Here is a 22,065-nt window from a genome sequence, read left to right as displayed (position 1 = left end):
GAACCATTCCTGCGATGAGGGGAGAATGGACACTGTTCAGATGGTTCCATGGGTGTTCACTACGCAAGTAGACAAGACTGGATATAGTTACAGATGTCGTATGTTAACGGACTCAGTCAAAATTTTCAATTTGGAAAATCTGACTCTCTGATCATTAGCTCCAATATACAGTCACACAGCCTGGACTATATAAAATCCATACGGTTAGGGCTTGCCCCATGCCATTCTGTCTACTGTTTATGGCTTGCTTCCCACCCTAATATTTGGGTTCCCTCTTCCTCTGGTTGGTCTGGGTCCAGTGGATCCAACATGGTCCTGGGGCCCTGAACATCTGTGTGTAGCTCTCCTGTGAGGTCTGAACCCTGGCCTTGGGGGCAGTGTGTGGCTGCTTCCAGCCTCCTGTCCACTCACTCTCTCTGTATCTCTCTTACTCTTGATTTACTTTCTTTACCCTCAGATATCTCACTCTTCATACCAAGTATCTGAAATTCCTTGAAACTTGTTTTCTTCACTCACATTTGCTTCAATCTGTTTTCTCTTCTTGGGCTTCCTAGATTGGCACATACTGTTGGAAAAAATGCACCAGTATACAGAGTTATGAAACTGAAAAACCTGTGGTATCAAAACTCTGAGAGCCTTTCCGTGATTTGCAATCAAGCTGCTTCTCACTTGGCTCTCCTTCATACTGCTCACAGAGCTGAGCAACAAGTTTATCCTACATGCTAAGCTGCTATATGTTACACGGCACTTGTTACCCAGCACAGAGTAGGGAAACAATACAACACTTATTAAATCCATGAATGAGTGAATTATTAACTAAATAAAAGCCTTCACGCTGGGTGCGGTGGCTCACGCCTATAATCCTAGCACTTTGGGAGGCTGAGGCAGATGGATCACCTGAGGTCAGGAGTTCGAGACCAGCCTGGCCAACATGATGAAACCCTGTCTCTACTAAAAATACAAAAAGTTATCTGGGTGTGGTGGCGGGCACCTGTAATCCCAGCTACGCGGGAGGCTGAAGCAGGAGAATCGCTTGAACCCAGGAGGTGGAGGTTGCAGTGAGCCTAGATCATGCCATTGTACTCCAGCCTGGGCAGCAAGAGTGAAACTCCATCTCAAAAATAAAATCAAATATAAAATAACATATAAAAGCCTTCTTTCACCAAGCCAACTCTCCGTACTTGAAAAATGATGTAACTGATGTCCAAAAAGATGAATTTCCACAATGAGAAAGAGCCAGCATTAGAAATCTGACTAGCCTTTTTTTTCCCCAAAAGCTTAGAATGAGGTAAATTTTAATATTGTGTATACTGAAATTTACACTTCAGAAATGGGTGTAAATGGGTGTATATTGAAATATATATTTCAATATAAATGTACTTTTGCATTCTGTTGGGCACCTAGATCTCTATGGTAAATATTCTTTTTTGTATGTATTTTTTAAATGTACCAAAAATAAGGAGTCTACCTAACCTGTAAATATGTTCATGAAGAATACATAATGGCATCCTATGCTAACATTTTGGTAAGTAGGGTCTCAACTCCAAGATTAGGTTGATCTCACTGAAAAAGAAAGAATAATCATCAAAGTTAGTAACATCTATTTCACAAGTCAGATAGGGTAAAATCCCAATATAATTTGATGAAATTAAAATGAAAACGAGGCATGGAACATGTTATTAACACCATTAATAAATACATGATATAGGGGATATCTAAATACAATTATCTATCAGAAATCTTGTCAACTATAACCTATGAAATAGTTCAGCAAGTTTAAAATGCTTACAATCACTTGGATTAAAATGACTATTGAGCAGGGCATGGTGGCTCACACCTGTAATCCCAGCATTTTGGGAGGCTGAGGCGGGCAGATCACCTGAAGTCAGGAGTTTGAGACCAGCCTGACCAACCTAGTGAAACCCCATCTCTACTAAAAATACAAAAATTAGCCAGGCGTGGTGGTGCGTGCCTGTAATCCCAGTTACTTCGGAGGCCGAGGCAGGAGAATCGCTTGAACCTGGGAGGCGGAGGTAGCAGTGGGCTGAGATCACACTACTGCACTGCAGCCTGGGCAACAGACTGAGACTCTGTCTCAAAAAACAAAACAAAAAAAACAAAACAAAACAACAACAAAAACAAACACACACAAAAAATCCTCAACTATTGAAAAAAAAGAACAGTTATAAAGCTGACCTGGAGGGATTTTCTATAGGATGTTTATGCTATAACTTGGGGTAAGGTAAAATTTATTTTTTTGAGGTGATCCTTTGTGAAAATAGTAGAAGACCTTTGGGGTGAGTGGCTGGCATTACATTAATGAAATTAAAAATAATATAAAAATAATATAAATAATATAAGGCATATGGAACCATATTTATTCACAAAAACTTTATATTTGGAAATGTGAGAGTGATATAGTCTGCTTTGTGGAAATTCTGCCCAGTGGCCAAGGCCTCTCTCTGAGATGACATCCCCTTGCCCACAGCAACCATCAATTATTTTACGCACAACTCCAACCCTTTGGCCACAGTTTATTGGGCCAGAATGAGCACTTCAGTCTGCCCTGTATGAACTTCAGGAGCACTGAAATCCTTTAAATAGAAGAATGAAGCAGCTGTCCAATGGGAGCAGAAATGTTGAAGTACAATTTTCAGGCACAGTTCCATCCTGGCCCTTGCATGTGGGTAAATCTCTCTTTTCTGCTTAAATTTAGGCTGGGTGTGGTGGCTCATGCCTGTAATTCCAGCATTTTAGAAGGCCAAGGCGGGAGGAACACTTGAGGCCAGGAGTTTTGAGACCAGCTTAGGGAGTATAGTGAGACCTCCATCTCTATAAAAAAATAAAAAATATTAGCCAAGAGTGGTGGAGCAGGCCTGTAGTCCCAGCTATTCAGGAGGCTGAGGTGGGAGGATTGCCTGAATCTAGCAGTGGGAGGCTGCAGTGAGCCGAGATCACACCACTGCACTCCAGCCTGGGGGACAGAGTGAGACCCTGTCTCAAAAAAAAAAAAAAAAAAAAAAAAAAAAAATCAGTAAATACCCGATTCTGAGGTTACGGTGATATATATTCATACCTAGTTGGTGGTATTGTAAATTGTTATGTTTTCTGGGAAATATTTGACAACAGGTAGTTAGACTATTAAAAAATGTTCATACGTGTATTTTAGTTGCACCACTTCTAGGAGTATGGGAAATTTCTCAGATTCACATACTTGAATGCTCATCTCAGTGTGATTTATAATACTAAAAAATCAGAAAAATCTCAATTTTCCAAACTGGTGACTAGTTAACTATATCAGGGTATGCCCATATTTTGTAGTATTATACAAATATTAAAATATTTTAGAAAAATATTTAATTGGGTAGGAAACTACTATGCTATGACATTAAGTGAAAAATCTGTATACAAAATACTATACACATCATGACTTCAGTATCAGGATTGACACATATATGTGTGTATAATGAATGAAAAAAGTAGAAAATAAAGTTCCCAAATGTTAAAATAATGATTTTTGACTGGGGAAGCTAAACATGACTTTTATTTGTATGTTATTCTAGATCTTCTAACTTTCCTACAACGATAATGTATACAATTAGAAAAATTCTGTTATTAAATTACTCGTAAAATAATGTATTATTCTAGCATTATAGTAAGAGTTAATTTTTTTTCTTTGTTATGTGAAAAACTGAAAAATTCAAAACGATGTGTTTATTCCATGTCACGCAGTAGAACAAAATGTTTTTTCTTTATCTTTTCAATGTCAGGATAAAAAAATCTATAACCAATAGCATTAAACTATCAGTTGTATCAAAATTTAAATAAAAATATATTCATACTCATTTAAGGTAGTCTTATTTTAAAATAAATTAGCATCTATTTTAAGTAATGAAGATAAATACATTGCAATAAAATTATTTTATTTTAAATATAACTTTGCCAGATTTTAATCAATTAACAGCAGTTTAGAGATATAGATATACATATACATATATGTGTAGAATATATACTTTTTTAAAACAGGAAGGCATACTTTATGATATATAATCTTTTACCACAAACTATATACACTTCTCAGATATTAAATCAAACTAATATACTAGGAAGACACTACTACTTGGGACCAGCACAGCACCTTTACAAGTAGTTTGACTTTTATATGTGACTTTAGTAACACCATTATACAAATAAGCCATCTTACAGGCATTGTTTTGGCAGTGTAAACCTAGAAGACACAGGTTGAATTTCACAAAAAGATCTGAAACTTGATGACTACTGCTTAGCAAATCTTTGTACAAAATGTGCAGTAACAGGTGCAAGTGTGGCACAGTTGCTAATAGCTAAAAACAGGCACAAAAACTTTACTGCCCTTTGGAAATTGGACAGAACAATCTTGAACTCTCATCTCCTGTTGCTCCTCTAATGATTTAATATATTCTAAATACCTTTATGTGGAAATAAAAAATAACAGGACAAAAGCTGACTAGCGAGATTGCATTTCTGTCAGTAAAATTTCTCAAATCAACACATTCATCGAGTTTCTGACATTGTTCTTCGAGCAGCCGTCATCTGTCTAATGCAAAATGTGGCTTTGCTTTGTCTTGTTGCAAAGGGAAAGAAAAGCTTTTGTTCAGAGCTTTAGAAAAGTCGGTTCAGTCCGCATAATGCATTTTCTCCTTCAATTCTGAAAAGTAGCTAATGCTCATTTGGTAGTGAAGTGCTGCAGAGGCATGTTCTCTTGCTCCTTCTTTCACAAAATTACTTTATGGACAGGTTTCGAACATGTCACTCAACCTCAAAACACAGTGCAGGCTTCTTGGTGGATGAGCTTACATTATCTGAGGGGCGGTAGGAAAGCGTGCTCATTTTTGTTGAAAGGTTTGAGTGGGATTTGGCTTTTGGGGGAATATATTTTAGAAGCTGGAGAAAATATTTTTTAAATTTTTTCCCCAGAAAGCCATAAAAAAGAGGATTCAGGCAATTGTTAAAATAAGCTATACAAATGGTGATAGGCATGGCCGTGTCCACAATATCTGCAATTCTACAGTCACGTATGATGCCTAGTTGAATCAATACATCCAGAAAAGTGAATATTTGGTGGGGAATCCAGGAAAAGAAAAAGAAAAGCACAATTGCCATAATTATCTTAAAAATATCATCATTTCTTGGTTTGTTCTTCTGAATTTCATAAGCCTTCTTTAGGGCCTTCCAAATAAGAGTATAACTTGTAAGAATGATCAGAAAAGGAAACAGGAAACCCAATATATTTTTGGTCAGGCCCAGCCCTATTGGGAGGGTTGAATTTTGGGACTCATAATGGAAAGCACAAACTGTAATATTGGTGTTCTCAATGAAAAATACATTTCGATGGATTATAGCTGGCAAACTGGCCAAGCCTGCCAGCAGCCAAATGATGATGCAGGTGACTTTGGCTACAAGCATTGTGCGTCGAAGGCGGGACTTCATTGGGTGAACAATAGCCAGGTATCGATCAATGCTGAGACACGTGAGTAGAAACACACTAGCATACAGGTTGAAACTGACGCTGGCTGAAGCAATCTTACATAGGTAATTGCCAAAGGGCCAGCGGTATTCCATAGCTGTGTAGACAGCCCATAGTGGCAAAGTCAGTAAAAAGCATAAGTCAGCCAGTGCTAAATTCAAAAGAAAAACACTGGCCACAGTCTTCAGCTTCATATAAAAGTAAATGACTATCACCACCAAGCTGTTTCCAAATATTCCCACCACAAAGATGATACTGTATAAAGTAGGAATCATGACAAATATGTAATTATGCCTTCCAGCTTTGGGACAATCATCTTGGATTCTTTTAATACCATCTTCGGTAGAAGAGTTGAGAATCATTTTGATCGCCTGGGTCGAATTTGTTGCAAACACTATATCAAATGCACCTGGGGAAAATAAAAATAAAATGGTAAAAAAAAATTCTTGTCGTAAACAAACAAACATTCATTTCTCAGTCATAAACGTAGTAACTCAACTTTAGTCTTAGGAAAAAATACTGGATCATATTTCTTAAGGAAACACTGTGAACTGATAAAGCCTAAGAACGCACATTTAAATTTTAGAACATAATTGCTTTTGTAGAAAATGGTAAATATCATCCAGAGAAGTGAAACTGGGGTTCTATGTGAATAAACCTATCTAGGTCCTTTTCCTTTTTTTCTATAAGTAAATCTTAGTTTCCAAATTGATTAAAAACATAACCTAAATCTTAGAAAATACTACTGAATTAAATTAGTTTTTCAGAAAGACTTGAAAGTTTTTCCTGAGGTAAGCAGAACCAATTCATTTATCATTAACCTCAGAAGTGTGACACATTCATATTCTTTAAACCATTTATTTCCTCTCACAATCTTTACTTAGGTATAAAGATTATAAGTGTTCTCCCTTAAGTGGTCAGAATAGCTGCCTTTAGGTGACTGACAAATTGGTCACTGTGGCAATTGATTTAAGAGGCATAGGAGGTAGGGTTCGACTTTGAGGAACAGGATTTTTTCCATGGTTTTCCAGGCCTCTGCAGTCAGTAACTACTTATTCTTTAACTTCCAATTCAGTCTAGCAAAAATGCATGAATCTTCTAACCTTCATACCTGCCAGCCATTTCTGAAGTTAACTCTGTGGTTAACCATTTGTGTAACAAAGATGTCAAGTGAATAGGTTTGGCCAGGATTATCAAGAAAGCATGTCTTTACTGAGGGCTTGAGAAAGCAGCAGGTTTTTTAGAATTCTGGGAAGAATCAGATGCTCAGGAATGAGCTGCACAAAGCCATGCAAATATTTGCTCTGATTTTCTACATAATCAACAGTCAAGCTATTCATTTATGTGATTTAGAAAATCAACACATTCTGCCCTGGATAAGAGTCCATCAGGAAGTCCCAGGAAGGAGGCTGAAGGTTCAGTGAGAGTGACGTCACTGAATGTGGTACGGCCACACTCTGAGGTGAAGGTCAGCATTGGGCACAGGCCAGGACAGCTAGGTGGGCAGTGGTGCTGGGCACACAGATCCTATTGCTCTACCAGGAGCAGGTTCCCAGATGAACATGGCTGAGCATTCTCTTGTAACGGCATGCCCTGGGGACAAAGAGGAGCAGAAATAAGACACCAGTGCCATGCCAAGCATGGTTGTGCTTGGCATTCAGGAGAGCTGAACACATGCTCTTAGAGTAGTGTTCACTTTGGTGCAAAGGGATGGTGTGCAAAGGATACAACTCCGGTAGTCAGCTTTTAAGAGATAACACATGTGAAGGAGTTCTGAAGTGGCCTCTTTGACTGCCCTGAGTAAGTAAAGTTGTTCTCCCTATGTAAGTTTTTGGTTGCATGTCCTCATTATTGTTCCTTTTTGCATCCAGCTTATATAATGTACATCCTTTTCTTCTTTGACTCACCAGGACATTAGTATCCACAAACAGGTGTTATCTACCCTAAATGTCACATCTTTGGTAAAACCTTCCCAACTTTTTTGAGCACTTTGACATTTTGGATGTAGGTTTGACACTTTTTTTTTTTTTTTTTTTTGAGACAGAGTCTCACTCTGTTGCCCAGGCTGGAGTGCAGTGGTGCGATCTTGGCTCACTGCGATCTCTACCTCCCAGGTTCAAGTGATTCTCATGCCTCAGCTTCCCTAGTAGCTGGGACTACCAGTGTGTACCATCATGCCCAGCTAATTTTTTAATTTTTAGTAGAGACGGGGTTTTGCCATGTTGGTCAGGCTGCTCTTGAACTCCTGACTTCAGGTGATCCACCCGCCTTGGCCTCCCAAAATGCTGGAATTATAGGTGTGAGCCACTGCACCCGGCCTTGATACTAAATTGTAATCATCTGTTGACATATCTGTCTTCTCCACTGGTCTGTCGGTTGCTTATGGGGAGAGCCTGTTTAAAGTTTACTAGTGTTTACTTGTTTCCTTGTTTACTGATGTAGGCCCTGGTACATTCCAGGAGGCAGATGATAAATGTCTCATGAATAAGTGACTGAATGGACAAATGAATGGGTGAGCAGCATAGAACTTAACAGCTATGAATATAGTGTATCGAGATTATTTTCTGTGAAATCACATGTTGCTCCTTGCAGAGTTTCACAGAGAATACTCAGTGTCAACTTGGGCCTCACCTTGGACTAAAAAACAGAAACAGAAACAAAATGAAATAAACAGGTAGAAAGTTCCTTGGTGCTTTTAGAAACTTGTGGTTTAGAAAACAGAAGATGAAAAGAAGAAATAATGTAACAAAAACTAGGGCTAGGCTTTTAGGGAGGTATGACTAGTTCTTCCTCACCCAGAGGATTTCCCTATACCTTGTAGATTTTCCAGTTCATCTTATTATTGTTTCTGAACTTATGCCAACTTACAGGTATAAATTCATTTATATAAACACATATTCTTTATTAAAAATTAATTAGTCATTAAAGGGTTATGGCTAGCAGTCATTTGTGCCTTAATGTGGATTAATTTACCTATTTACTATCCGTTTAACCATCTACTAGATATCAGCTGGATTTTGCTTAGAAAAAGAATTAGTAATGTAAAGGTTAAGGAACCTCGAAGGTTGAAAAGTGCCTGGGTGAACTCCATAACTGAAAATGAGGGCAGAGGTAAATATTTGGTTCAGCTTGTGAATAAGGGCAGTAAAAAATAGAAGGGAGTACACTTTACGCTCTAGAATCCCTTGGGTGCCCTGAGCTGTGAGAACAGGGAGGAAATTTTCTTCTCCTCCTTCTCTCTCCTCTTGACTCGACTTTGACAGCACACAACTCATGTGGGTTCCATTAATCCTATGTTTGGAGTGAGTAGAATTTTATTAACTAGTCTCAAACTGTAACTAGCATTCATAATACAATTTCTGAGGGAAAAAGTCTGCCTTTGTGAGGATCAATTTATAAGCATAGTTTTGCACTCCAACTCCTTCATAAGCTATCAGCCTTTTTTTCAGTTACCATTGATTCATATTGACTGGTATTTAATATATAAAAGGTAGCTTTGAACAGCTAGGGGATCATCCCTGGAAACTTCGGTGAGGTATTATTACCTTAATGAGAATTCACTTGAAAGAATCTGGACATAGCATGGAATATACCAATTAGAAGAACATTTTACATAAATGTATAATGACCAGGACTCCCTGCCCAATAAGGAAACAAATTTTTTCCTACTTGAGGGTGGAGGAAAAAGGGAGAAGAATTTAGGCGATAGAAACAGTGGAAGGAAGCACAAGGAAGTAGCAATGCAAATAGCACATTTCGTGGGTATCATTAACTCATCACATATTCACTGAACACCTACTATGTGTGGGTGTCCAGGATGTATGGGGAATAAAGTCACAGTTCTCCTCCTCTACACAGTTTGAGTCTAGCCAGGGGGACAGGAGCCTTAAAGGCAGTATTATCTTTAGTGTGTTGAATGTTATATCATATCAGAGGCATGTGGAATACTCTGTGTTTATCACTGACCCAGATTGGTGGGGAGGGTGGGATTTGGGGGAAGGATGGTGAGAGGGCAGTGGGGGTGGGGAGAGGGATCAGGAGATGGCACCTGCAAACCAGCCAAGGTGGAGTAGAGATGGTGTCATCACTTGAACTTTCCCCTCCTTACTAATGCCTGCAGCATCATCTATGGGAAACAGCTCTCATAAATTAACAGATATTGCACAACGCTCTTGGGGGTGTGGGATCTGGATGTGCACTGGGCATTTCTAGATGGGAGGGTGACATAGGCCATTTCCCAGTCTGCACTTCTGCTACTGATAAGCTTCCCTAGAGAAATTTGTTTCTAAGGAAAGAAATAAAGATGGGACTTTCGTGATTGGCAGTTACTTTAGATTGATGACAAACGAGTGGGAAACAGTAGGGCTCTTTTTTCTTTGAAGCTGAACGGATGCTGGTTTGGTGAGAAGCCGAAGGAGAGAGAAATGTAATTGACTAGAAAAGCCAGATTTGTGAGATCTAGAAAGCGGCTATGTTTCAGTCACATCCTGCTTCTTTTCCCAGAAGAGTTATAGGTAGATAGAACCCTGATTAAAAACATAGGAGGATCCACCTCTTCCTAATTTTCCTATTTTTGGTCTTACTATTCCTTTTATCCAAGCTCTGTGGCTTACATGAATTCCATAGCACCATTTCCCCTCAGGGAAAGGAAGATGAATTTGGGGTTGAAAGAGTTGAAATGGAATCCTCCTTCGCCACGTACAAATCTGTGTGGCTCTGGATAAGTCATCCAATTTCTCTGAACGTGACCCTCAGTTTTTTTTCATCTGTAGGAAACATGAACAGTGATATTTATTGCACATGATCTTTGTAGGAATAAAGTGAGATAATGTGAAAGCACTTGGTATATCTTTCAAATAGTGCTTAATGAATATGTTTTACTTGAATCTTTACTATTATTTTTTGAATGCAAGGCAAACATTGACTCAGAACAGCCATGGGTTAAGAAAGCATGAGAGTAAAGAAAAGTGTTTATCATAGGTAAGTTCCTTCCGTTGCCATTAAAAGTCTAAAAATTCCAGGCTGTTGTTCTTTTGAAGTATGAGTAAAAAATAATCTTAAGCAGCTGAATAAATTTGCCGTGAGTCAGGTGGGAACTTAAGTCTGTGGCAAACATAGGTGTTGGCTCATTGTGGCCAAACCACGTTTATTTTACAATTGCTTTTGTAAGAGTTACCTTATATCCTTTGACAGCTTTCCTGGTTCTTAAAGCATAAGAATGAAGATTTTCTTTCCTTTTTTTATTCTAAGAATGCTTTCCCAAGACTTTTGATTAGAATATTAATACCTTCTTAAGCTTTTAGGCAAGCCAAAACCGATCCAATTAAATTGTTCATTACAAGCTCTTTTTAAAACTAGTTTGCAATCTAAAGAAAAAAAAATTCCCCATAGTTTCCTATGATAATAAAGAGAGAACTAAAAGACCAAGTAATTATATTTTGGAATAATCTTCTATCAAAGTATCTCTTTCAAGCATCAAAAAGAGTAGGCCAATGTTTGTAAGCCATTTGCTTATAGTGCTGGACAGCTCAATAAACCATCCTGTTCAATAAACCGTTGTCTTTATTGTTCCTATTTTATAAGTCAGACTTAGAAAGGAACTGTTTCTGCTCCTATGTTGCTTCCCCCGCCCCTCTCTGCCAAGTAAGGCCACAGGAAATAACTGTTAGGTATTCACTTGTGAATTCATTGACTCAGAAATTGGCACTAATATTTTTAGGGTTTTTACTCGTTTCTTTTTTCAGATCTACTTGTTCTTATTTCTTAGCCCTCTGTTCCTATTTTATGAAGTCTACTTCTTCTTTTGAATATCTGTCTGTCAAGAGCTCCTACCCAATTGCTTTACTATTTATAGTTCCTCAGGTACAAATTCTATTTATTGCACCCGTGGACACTGTTTCTTGATAATGAATTTCTGCTTAGGTTTTGTAATCTTTGACTGTGTTCATTTTTGGTGGGAATTAACTTGCTTGGGAAGACTGAGTGTCTGGATGAGGGTAGCCTGTGAAACTTCAGCTTGGGGGTACAGCACTCCCTTGATCTGGAAGAGTTTTTAATGCTCATTTCTGAGCTTAGTTTTCAACCTTATATATGTATTTGCAGATACTATATATTTGCAGTATTTAGTAGGTTAGTATCTATACCACTCTCAAACTCTGTCTGGTCTTCAGAAGTTTTCTAGTCTTTCATCATGAATAGGCAGTGATTTTTCAGTCCCTGGCTTTAATCAGGAAACATAGCTTAAATTGCTTTCAGTACATGTGCCTAGTGGTCCTGACTTTCACGCTGCCAAAGTCACTGGAACTTTATCTCAACTGTGTATCTAGTGTTAGTCCTGATCTGGCCCAATGTGGTCTTAACTTTTATTCGGAGCTGTTATCTTGCATTTTGTATTTAAGGCAGGAAGGGCAGTTTCCATGCCTGCTTCATCCATTTCATCTCTACTGAGGTTGCCCTACATGTTATTTGAAGGTGATAATTTCCAAATAAGTTGCTTAAACCTAATAGCTTTGGAGTATAGTCATATTTTGATGAAGCGTTTGAGCCTTTACAGGTTGTATTTGCCTCTATACTGGGAATCCTGGCAGCCACGAAGAGGGAAGCATGGCAGAACACCTGGCACTATGGGGCAAGAGACAAGTATTGCTTTTAAGTCAGATGCGTGGGAGAATGCCATGCTCTTGGTTGGTAATCCTAGCCTAACTTCATGTTAAATGATTTCTCTGGAGATGATTTTGTTCATCCCTGCAATTTCTGAGTGAATAAAATGCAAAACATTTTATTAAAATTATTAATGTCATTCTAATTAAGTACTTAAGATCCAATCTCCTCAAACTTAATAAATGGCTCTCTGATATATGTACATGGTAAATAGTGGCTTCTGGCCATCTTCCCAAGTCAATATCATCCACTGTCATCCTACCTCACAAGAAATAAAAACAAGGCAAGTTGCTTTATTAAGTCTGCATGTACCAATTGTGACTAACTGTGGTGACAGTGGTTAAATGTTCCATCATTTCCAACTAGCCCTCCCCTTGTTTCATCCAAAATAACTAAGAACCCAAAGAACCCAGTTTTATGAAAGGAAATTCGGAAACTTTAGAATTTATATTAAAATTTATATCTAGGATATGAATTACAATGAAAGTAAAATGTTAATCCCACATTTTAGCTTCTTGGGAATTGTTTAAGACTACTGTCTAATAATGAAACTCTAAACTACAATTAAACTTCTCTCAAGTCTAAAAGTTCCTACTTACTATAAATTAAACAACTCAGTTGTGATGAATGTCCCAATCCCTCCCACCCACATCACTTTCCAAAATTCTTAGCTGTTTTTGTCGTTTTTATTTTATTCCAAAAAGTAAAGAGAAACAGGTATCAATGAAAGATATATGATCAAGTCTAATGCACATGCTTTAAACATCTTCCTTTGATATGTTGGTGTTAGTATTAAATACTCTTATGTTAAATACGAAAGGCCATGAATGGCCTTGAAAGAAGGCCTGTAAATAAATGAACCCCTGTCCTCTTAACACTTCTAAATTCTTCAAACTTATAGACTCATAGAATTTTCTCACAAGAATTATTGCCACATTTCAATGGATTAGTATCGCAGCTATCATGGAGAGGAAACATCATTTTTAATAATAGGGCTCTTGGAGACTACTCACAAGCTTTTCTTTTCAACAGAGAAAAGGGCAGCACCAATGTGGGCTTAGTCAATAACAATTGCTTCATCCAACTTGTGAACAAAACTACAGACTTTGTATATGAAGCCACCGTACTTTTATTTCTTTGAAACTTTAATTCAACAGCAGCAACCGTTTATCTCATTTCAAATTCCATTTTAAGGGGTGTGAGGAAAGTTATTGGGCAGGAAAAGAGGTACTAATTAATTTGCACCCTTAAGAAATTATGATAATATTAGAGAATTTATATGTATTATGAGTTTCATGTTAGGGTTATTGGCCACATGGCAATTCATTTTAGATTAAAGCTTTTAACATTATACAAGCCACATAACCATAAATTTTAAATGAAGCTAGAATATTCGATATACTGTACATGTTTTTCCAAATTGCTCGATGTTCTGATTGCAGAAGAAATATTCTTTAATGATAGTCTGCAAATCGGTGGAAAATGTGGGGGCAGACTGAGGTTCTAATTTTAGCTTTCCTACTCACTAGCTGGGTGACCTTGAAGCAGTCATTTAGCTTCCCTGGACCCCTGTATCCTCAGGGAGTTGGTTATACTCTTAAAAAAATTTTCCAAAGCATGAACTTTTATAATCCTTCCATTGAACAGGTATGCATCGTTTGACGAGAAGGGCAAAATTGCTTGACAAGTAGAATAATAACAATTTCAAGAATTATAACAAGGCAGTTGATTAATGCTATCATATATTGTTAAATCAGCTATCTATACAGATATTTTTAATCCCACACTGATTTAATAACATTCTATATTAAACACAAGAACTCTTTGTATTGAAACAACAGAGTGAAAAAAATTTACTGTTTACTCAAGATGAATAAAGAAACTCAGCATAAGATTATCATAGTCACAGGTTTTTTTCTTTCTTTTAAAAAATTAACTATTACTCAAAGAAATATTTCCCAGGCACATGTGGATAGCTGGTTGTGGTCCTAGACTAATGAGGTCAATGTTACGAGTTTGGGCCCTATCTGGACTAGTTTGTTTCATTCCATTTATGGCCAAAATCTGTAAGCCTTTCAGACATCCCTTATGTTATTTATTGACACTACCAGGTCAAAGAGTACAGTTTGGAACATGGTTGAAAATCAAAATTAAAAGCTTGCCATGAAGTTAGAGAGTCAAGATTACATGGTCCTGTGAAGAGGGGGGCGCAATGTGATACTGTTAAAATAACATAGAAAATCAACCTATTCTCAGATTCTTTGTAAGAAAATACAACTTTTTAAAGTTTAGCAATTAGTTAATGTGGTCTAATTGCCCAGATAAAAACACAGAGGTAAGGGCAGAGTATTATAAGAGAACTTCAGGAGAAGGTTTCAGCATTCTGAAGAGTTAAAGGGCCTCTGTTCTAAGAAAACTAAAGATATAAGGGTCATGTTTATTTGATTTTATCACATAGTTTCCTTTTCTTCCATCACAGTTTTGTATGCATTATAGTTCTTTACTTTTTATTTATTTATTTTTTAACATAAAAACGCTGTAAAAATTGAGGAATAGCAGAACAGCCTGGAAGAGAAAGCACTGGACTGCTGTCCTGGCAAAGAGTCTGCTCTGCCAGTAACTGGCAACACAATCTTACACGGGCAATTTAATCTTTCACTTTGTTTTCCTTTAAATATTACAAGATATTTAGAATGGGAATACCAACACCTGTTCTCACCTCTATTTCATGGACTGCTAAAAATAAAAAGTAAGTTCTCTGGAAGACATAAAAGCATTTTTTAAAATATAATTGTTCTATAATACAAGGGTGAGTAAAATGAATTAAATAAAGCTCAGACTTTCAAAATATTTCTAAATTTTTTTATTCGGAAGTTCAGCAGAAATATTTTTCATTATTATAATAATGCTTTTAGTTTGAAGAATTATAACAAGGCACTTGATTAACCCTGAAAGAAAAGTAAAATAGTAGATATTGGATTGCTTCTACATTTAATACTTGTGGCAGCAAATGTTTGGGTGCAAACTGACCCCTCAGAGCAAATCTGACCAACATATATATTTTATTTGGTCGTCAGAGCATTTACAGCTTTTGGGACTTGAATTTTCTGTAGTTCACTAATACACTCCTCTATTTTCTGGTTCTTTAGTTCAGTGCTGTCCAAAAGAAATAGAAAGTGAGACACATATATAATTGTAATTTTTCTACTAAAAACGTTTGACGTGAAAAGGAACAGGTAAAATTTTGATAAAATAATCCAATATATCCAAACTATTGTCATTTCAACATGTAATCCATATAAAATTATTAAGACATTTTACATTTTTTGTACCATGTCTTCAAAACCCAGGGTATAATATATGCTTCCAGGACACCTCAGTTACACTAGCCACATTTCAAGTGCTTATCACACTGGGGCTGGCTGCTGTACTGGAAGCACAGTGTAGGTGCTTTTACTCGCAGAAGTCCCCTAGTTGGCCCCTCTAGCAATGGTTCTGAAAGTGTGGTCCCTGAAACAACAGCATCAGCATCACCCAGAAATTTGTTAGAGATGCAAATCTCTGGCCCCACCACAGACGTACTGAATCAGAAACTCTGTGGGTGGGGTTCAGCAAGCTGTGTTTAATGAGCCCTCCAGGTAATTCTGATACACACTAATATTTGAAAAGCACTGCCCTGTAGGCAACTTAATTTGCAACTCTGGCTTAAATGCTGATAATCCTGATTAACAGGCAAAACCAATCCAACAAACAACAAAAGTACCCTCAGCTAAAATGTTTTCATTTAACCTTTATGAAGCATCAAAAACTGAATATGAGAAACTTACTCATTAAACTGCATATTTTTCATTACACATTCAGGACTGGCGTAAAGTGTGCCCAGCAGGATGTCATCTAGTGAAATCCCCTTTGCAGCTGCTCACAGATATCTGAAATTCCTATAATTCAGATAGGGTGGAATACCCACCTTCATACCTTCTCAGGCAGAACTAAGATCTACCTGAGAAGAAACACAGTGGCTCAGGTGAGAACCAGAGTTAAGACAGGGGGAAGAGCACAGTGATGGGAGCCAAAAGCTCTGAATTAAGCACATGATTTACCTCCTATGAGCTGTGGAGCCTTTGGACTGTCACTTGACTTGTGATTCATTTTCTTCATCTGGAAAATGATGATAATAATAATAATAATGTTCATGATGAGGATGATGTAGCAAGCATGTGTCCAGTTTGGTGCAAAACATTGTTGGAAACACCGAATGAGATCATGGATCTGGAGCTGCTATGAGACCCTAGAGCTTTGGAACTTTTGTTGGTGTTATTAAGTTCACACTGTGGTGTAAATGACTAATTTAATTTTTTTTTTCCCTGTGAGCAAATTTGGGTAAGAGAAATTGGGAAACTGCACGTGGTGCTAGAAGTGGAAGAAACTAAAGTACCAGCAAGGGGTGGAAAGACTCAGAGAGGGGAGGCTGAAAGGCACTGCTGAGAGGCTGCTTGGACCAGACTGTTTTGCCAGCTCTGAGAATTCCTTTTGAGTATTACATAATTTTTAAACATAAATTACAGTGATATTACATCACTGTAATAAAAATATTTGGACCATTCTATCTACTATTATCTACCACTCCGTTTCTTTTCTATGTTAGGCTACTTGCGTTTTCTAATTAAATATCCTGTGATAAGAGACACCGATGCCAGGCCAATAAAAGGTAAACAACACTTTGCCATGAAAAACAAGATGAGCTACTGGTGACTGCTGCTTCCTGTGAAAACTTCATTAACAATAAGTGAGTTACCAGATGTCACACATCAGATTTGAAATTAAAATATATTCCCAGTAGTTGTGTGCTGTCTGAGCAGAAGTTAAAAATGAACTCTTTCCAAGAGAATTGCATAAAATAATGCACCAGTTTTTGCCTTCTGATTGTTCCTCCTCTAAGTGTAAAATAAAATGCACCTTCTGGGTTGTGAAGTGGAAATATAGCATTTCTGCATAGAAGGCTATGTAGAGAAGCGGCACATTACTCAAATAGCAGTAACTCCTTAAGGACAGGAGAATTTTTTTAACATCCTGTGCCACACCAAGACCATCATCTCCTCTTGTTTTTAACTTTGCCATCGCAAGTTCTCCTTTGCTCACCTTCACGTTCGGCATGTGACTTCTGCTTTTATTACCAGCAACAAAACTGTTCAAGTCAGAAACTGTCAACGTTGACTCCACTAGTCCTGAACACTGCTATAACAACCCTGTTAGTGCTTTTCTTTCTTCAGGAGATATTAAAACTCTCCTCTGGTTCTTCCAGCTAGCTAAGCTGAGGCTCTTCTTGTTCTCAAAGTTACAAGTCTCCAATCCAAAAGCAATTGTGGTTAGGGAAGGAAGCCCACAGTAGGAAATAGAAGAATACAATTTCATTTGAGCCAGCAGAAATTTCAAATAAGCCAATGTGATAGAAATATCTAACACTCTCTAGTTTTTATAAACAAATAATTTTGGCTGAACTTCTTCAGCCCAGTTGCTTTGCAGTTTCAAAATTTTTGTGGTTACTGGTTCCAGCTGAAGATCATGGTCACTTGAAATCATTTATTTTTTTCCTCCTCAGTTAACTTTGGTTCTTATCTCCTGCCAGATAGGTGAAGCTTATAAATCAAATTCAGAGGGTAAAAGTAATTATCATTCTCAATCCACCTCTTGGAGAAATATTTACATGGAACTTCTCTATACATAGAAATTCCCTGAAGCACCTAACAGTTTATTTCTGGATCATTAACTACTCATCAGATGCTGGGGATGTGGAAACTGCTGGCCTTTGGCTTTCACAAGGAAGATGGAGCATTTTTGAGATGATTTCTATCAATGGGGAAAATGTCAATTCAATCTTTTCAGCTTCATAACTTTAGCACAAAATGACATACAAGTGTTTAAGTTTATTTAATGTACCATTATTTTATACTTCTTTTTGTTTCTGCTGATTAACAGAAAGGACTTATAATAGTGGCTTAATATTAGCAATAGTAACACTGATCACTTACTATTAATTGGATGCTTACTATGTGCCCAGTGTTGCATTAATTGCTTTCATTTCTACAAGAGACCTATGAGCGAAGGCATCATTATTCCCATTGCTCAGGTGAAGAAACAGGAATAGAGAGCAGGTCCTTACGTTTTTGACCTTCTGTAAGTAATGTTTCAAGGCTCTATTATTATTTTTTTATTTTTTGGCATGGTCATCGCTTCATACTCCAGTCTAGTGCCTCTCAATTAGACTAATTTTGTACTCCAGGGATATTTGGCAATGTCTGGAGACATTTTTGATTTTCCCAATGTGGGAGAGGGAGGTGTGGGGGTATTACTAGCATCTAGCAGGCAGACAAGTGATACTGCTAACCATTTTACAATGCATGGGACAGGCTCCCACGCCAAAAACTTATCTAATCTAAAATGTCAATAGAGTTGCTACTGAAAAACCCTGCTCTGGTCCCTACTTTTTGTTTTAACCTTTGATAATTTATATCTCTCACCACTTATGAAATAAATTAACTGTATACTGAATTTTATTGGAGGCTTTTGTTTCATGCATTATATCTTCCCGGGAAAACTACAGATCCCTCGCAAAAGATAAAATCCTATTGGGTAACCAAAGTCTAAAGCTGCGTTGGGTGCTTAGTAGGAGGAGCTCTCAAACAGGGAGTTTACTAAATATCTGCTGTGTTAGATCATTCTAGAAATTACCTTCTGTAAGCATTTTTTATAACTTCAGGATTCTGCACAGATAGAGCTGAAGAGGGAATTTGAGCTCAGATTCATCATTAGGGTTTCAAGAGATTGATGGCTGTTGTCGTGGCCCCAAGGTCCGCACTGAAGGGGGGAAGCCACCTAGTCCGGAAGTCAAACCCTGCCCTCTTGTGGTATCACTGCCATAGACACTTTGGGGAATCTGACAGGATCAGAGGGCATCGATCTGTATCCTTCAGGTCTGAACTGACTGCCATATTTAAGTGTAAATTCAGCTGTGCATTCACATTAGGCCTTTTCTTCTTTGTGGAACAGTACATTAAATATAACATGTAATCAAGGCTTTCATTAGAAACCAAGTGGAGAGAAGAGAGAAAGAGAGAGGACAAACATACCATACCTAGTTACAAATGTTACTTTCTGGAAGTTTGACAATCACAGAGTTTCACTTACTTAGCTTGATTCTCTGTTATTTGCCTTCTCTACAAAACTGCTTTTCTGACTAATAAAGGCATGGAGTAGTTTTTGTAGGCAAGGAGAAACAATTCTGGGAAAAAGCTTTGTAAGGAGCAATATTAATAGACATCTGTGCCCAAAATTTGATTCCTGTGGTATCTTCCCTACAAATTTCTTATAGGCTAGTTCAAGGAGAAAAGCATCATAAAGTTTGAAAGACCAGCTAAATCAGTGGAAATTATACTCTCCCCTTTCGCATTAAGAACTCTATTCTCTTACTATGAAAACACCACTGTTCCTTCTTATCTCAGAGTGCAGCCTTTTCTGTATACTGATGCCAAATGGGTAACATTTTAGTGAGACATTTGAAGTTGTGATATGCAACTCGGTGGGGGACAAACAAGGTCATTTAAAAGGTCTCTTCATTGAGAACATCAGAGCTTTCAAAAGAGGCACACAGCCTTTCCTGGATAATTGGGGGTAAATGAAGAAAAAGCCCATAAAGTACAAAAATTAAAAAAAACAGAAACACTCAGAATTAAGAGTGAAAAGATATCATGAATGCTGATGCTGAATCTTAATACATAAAACCAAAGGCAATGAGTAAAAGAGCAATTTAACTTAAGAAGTTGATGAACATAAATCAGTTGACTGCAGGCCAGGCATGTTGGCTGACGCCTGTAATCCCAGCACTTTGGGAGGCCAAGGTGGGCGGATCACAAGGTCAGGAGCTCCAGACCAGCCTGGCCAGCATGGTGAAACCCCGTCTCTACTAAAAATACAAAAATTAGCCAGGCATGGTGGCATGCACCTGTAATCCCATCTACTCAGGAGGCTGATGTAGGAGAATCGCTTGAACCCGGAGGTGGAAGTTGCAGTGAGCTGAGATCACGCCACTGCACTCCAGCCTGGGCAACAGAGTGAGACTTTGTCTAAAAAAAAAAAAAAAAAAAAAAAAAACAAATCAGTTGACTGCAGGATTTAGCAAGGGAAAAAAGAAACTTAGAACTGGAATTGGGGGAATTCTTCTTTGCTTCTCTAAAAATTGAGATCTTGGACAAATCATTAAACCTTCATTGAACTTTGATCTGACAAATGGAAATGATATTAATACTATGAAGCCTCTACCTTGCCCTCGGAAGAGTGTTTTAAGATTATGTGTACAAAATAATTTTTTCAAAAGACAGTATATTATACCCATTCAGTATGAATACACTAGATACAATAAAAAACAAGTTTACTAAATAGCTAAAGTGCAAAGCTAATTTATAGACCAAGAGATATATATTCAGCACCTAGAATCTTAAAAAGGAACATTAATTGGCCGGGCGCGGTGGTTCACGCCTGTAATCCCAGCACTTTGGGAGGCCGAGGCGGGCGGATCACGAGGTCAGGAGATCGAGACCATCCTGGCTAACACGGTGAAACCCTGTCTCTACTAAAAATACAAAAAATTAGCCGGGCGAGGTGGCGGGCACCTGTAGTCCCAGCTACAGCTACGCGGGAGGCCGAGGCAGGAGAATGGCATGAACCCCAGGGGGCAGAGCCTGCAGTGAGCTGAGATTGCGCCACTGCACTCCAGTCTGGGTGAAAGAGCGAGACTCCATCTCAAAAAAAAAAAAAAAAGGAACATTAATTTAATTAATGTTAGCAGAGTCTGTTATCTGGCTGGCCTCATAGGAAACACCACCTTTGCAGTCTCACAGGTCAGGGAGAACCTGTCTCCGGCCCAGTGTGGTGGCTCACGCCTGTAATCCCAGCACTTTGGGAGGCTGAGGCGGGTGGATCACTTGAGGTCAAGAGTTTGAGACCAGCCTGGCCAACATGGTGAAACCCCGTCTCTAATAAAAATACGAAAATTAGCTGGGCATGGTGGCGGATGCCTGTAATCCCAGCTACTTGGGAGGCTGAGGCAGGAGAATCGCTTGAACCCGGGAGGAGGCGAAGGTTGCAGTGAGCCAAGATCGTGCCACTGCACTCCAGCCTGGGCAACAGAATGAGACTTATACATATACTAAGTAAATTGCATCATAAAATTTTACTTTACAGATGTAATTTGTTGCATTATTATATATGGCCAATAAATGGATTAGAATGAAGTTAGAAGCCCTAATAATACAATAATATATAATGATATAATTTGTTATTAATCTCATAAAGCAATTTAAAGAATTACTTTTGGGGAAGAAGTGAAAGAATAAACACATAAAGTACAGATGACTTTAAGTTAACTTTATGTTGGAGGAAGAAAACATCACACTATAGACCTTTGGTTGGTGAATCAAACCTCAACTAATTAAATGACAGAAACTTCCTTCAAAATGCAGGATTCAGAGAAAAATTTTGTGGCCTACAGCTCCCCTAGTATTCATATAAGTCTCTTCTGTGAATTATCTGACTTAACATGTGGTAATTGTTGTTTTTTAATAGGATTTCATGAGTTCACTTTCTAGTAATTATACAACACTGTATTGTTTCTGGCAATAACATTTTTGGTATTACTTTATTACTATATAAAATAATGGAAAAACAAATTAGGCTAAATATTTTTTGTACTCAGAATAGAGCAGGCAGATTTGTGAAGTTCATTAGGACTTTGTGAGAATAACATAATATGCTAATAATTTTGGATATTTTGATATAAAAAAGATTCTAATTCAGAGAAAATATGTTTTTGGAATCAGTCTATTCCAGTAGCTATACTTGTATAA

The 22,065-nt window shown here is 37.8% G+C and overlaps 1 protein-coding gene across 2 annotated transcripts in view; it reads right to left on the bottom strand.

Moving 5' to 3' along the window:
- Positions 1-3,906: 3,906 nt before the first annotated feature.
- The window catches only part of AGTR1 (angiotensin II receptor type 1), a 45,127-nt gene continuing 26,968 nt past the window's right edge, over positions 3,907-22,065 (bottom strand). The window contains exons 1-2 of one of the 2 annotated variants that reach the window (XM_055249232.2): positions 6,943-7,099; positions 3,907-5,915 (exon numbers count right to left, since the gene is read on the bottom strand). In XM_055249232.2, coding sequence (XP_055105207.1) covers positions 4,789-5,915; positions 6,943-6,982 — 1,167 coding nt within the window. In that variant the 5' untranslated portion in view covers positions 6,983-7,099 and the 3' untranslated portion in view covers positions 3,907-4,788. Of the gene's footprint in view, positions 5,916-6,942; positions 7,100-22,065 lie in introns of those variants that run through there. The other variant, XM_063620228.1, reaches the window with a different exon arrangement.

This window comes from Symphalangus syndactylus, chromosome 17 (assembly GCF_028878055.3).
Source record: "Symphalangus syndactylus isolate Jambi chromosome 17, NHGRI_mSymSyn1-v2.1_pri, whole genome shotgun sequence".
Classification (NCBI taxonomy): Eukaryota; Metazoa; Chordata; class Mammalia; order Primates; family Hylobatidae; genus Symphalangus; species Symphalangus syndactylus.
The sequence above is the reverse complement of the archived record's forward strand: the minus strand, read 5'-3'. Positions and strand labels throughout refer to the sequence as shown.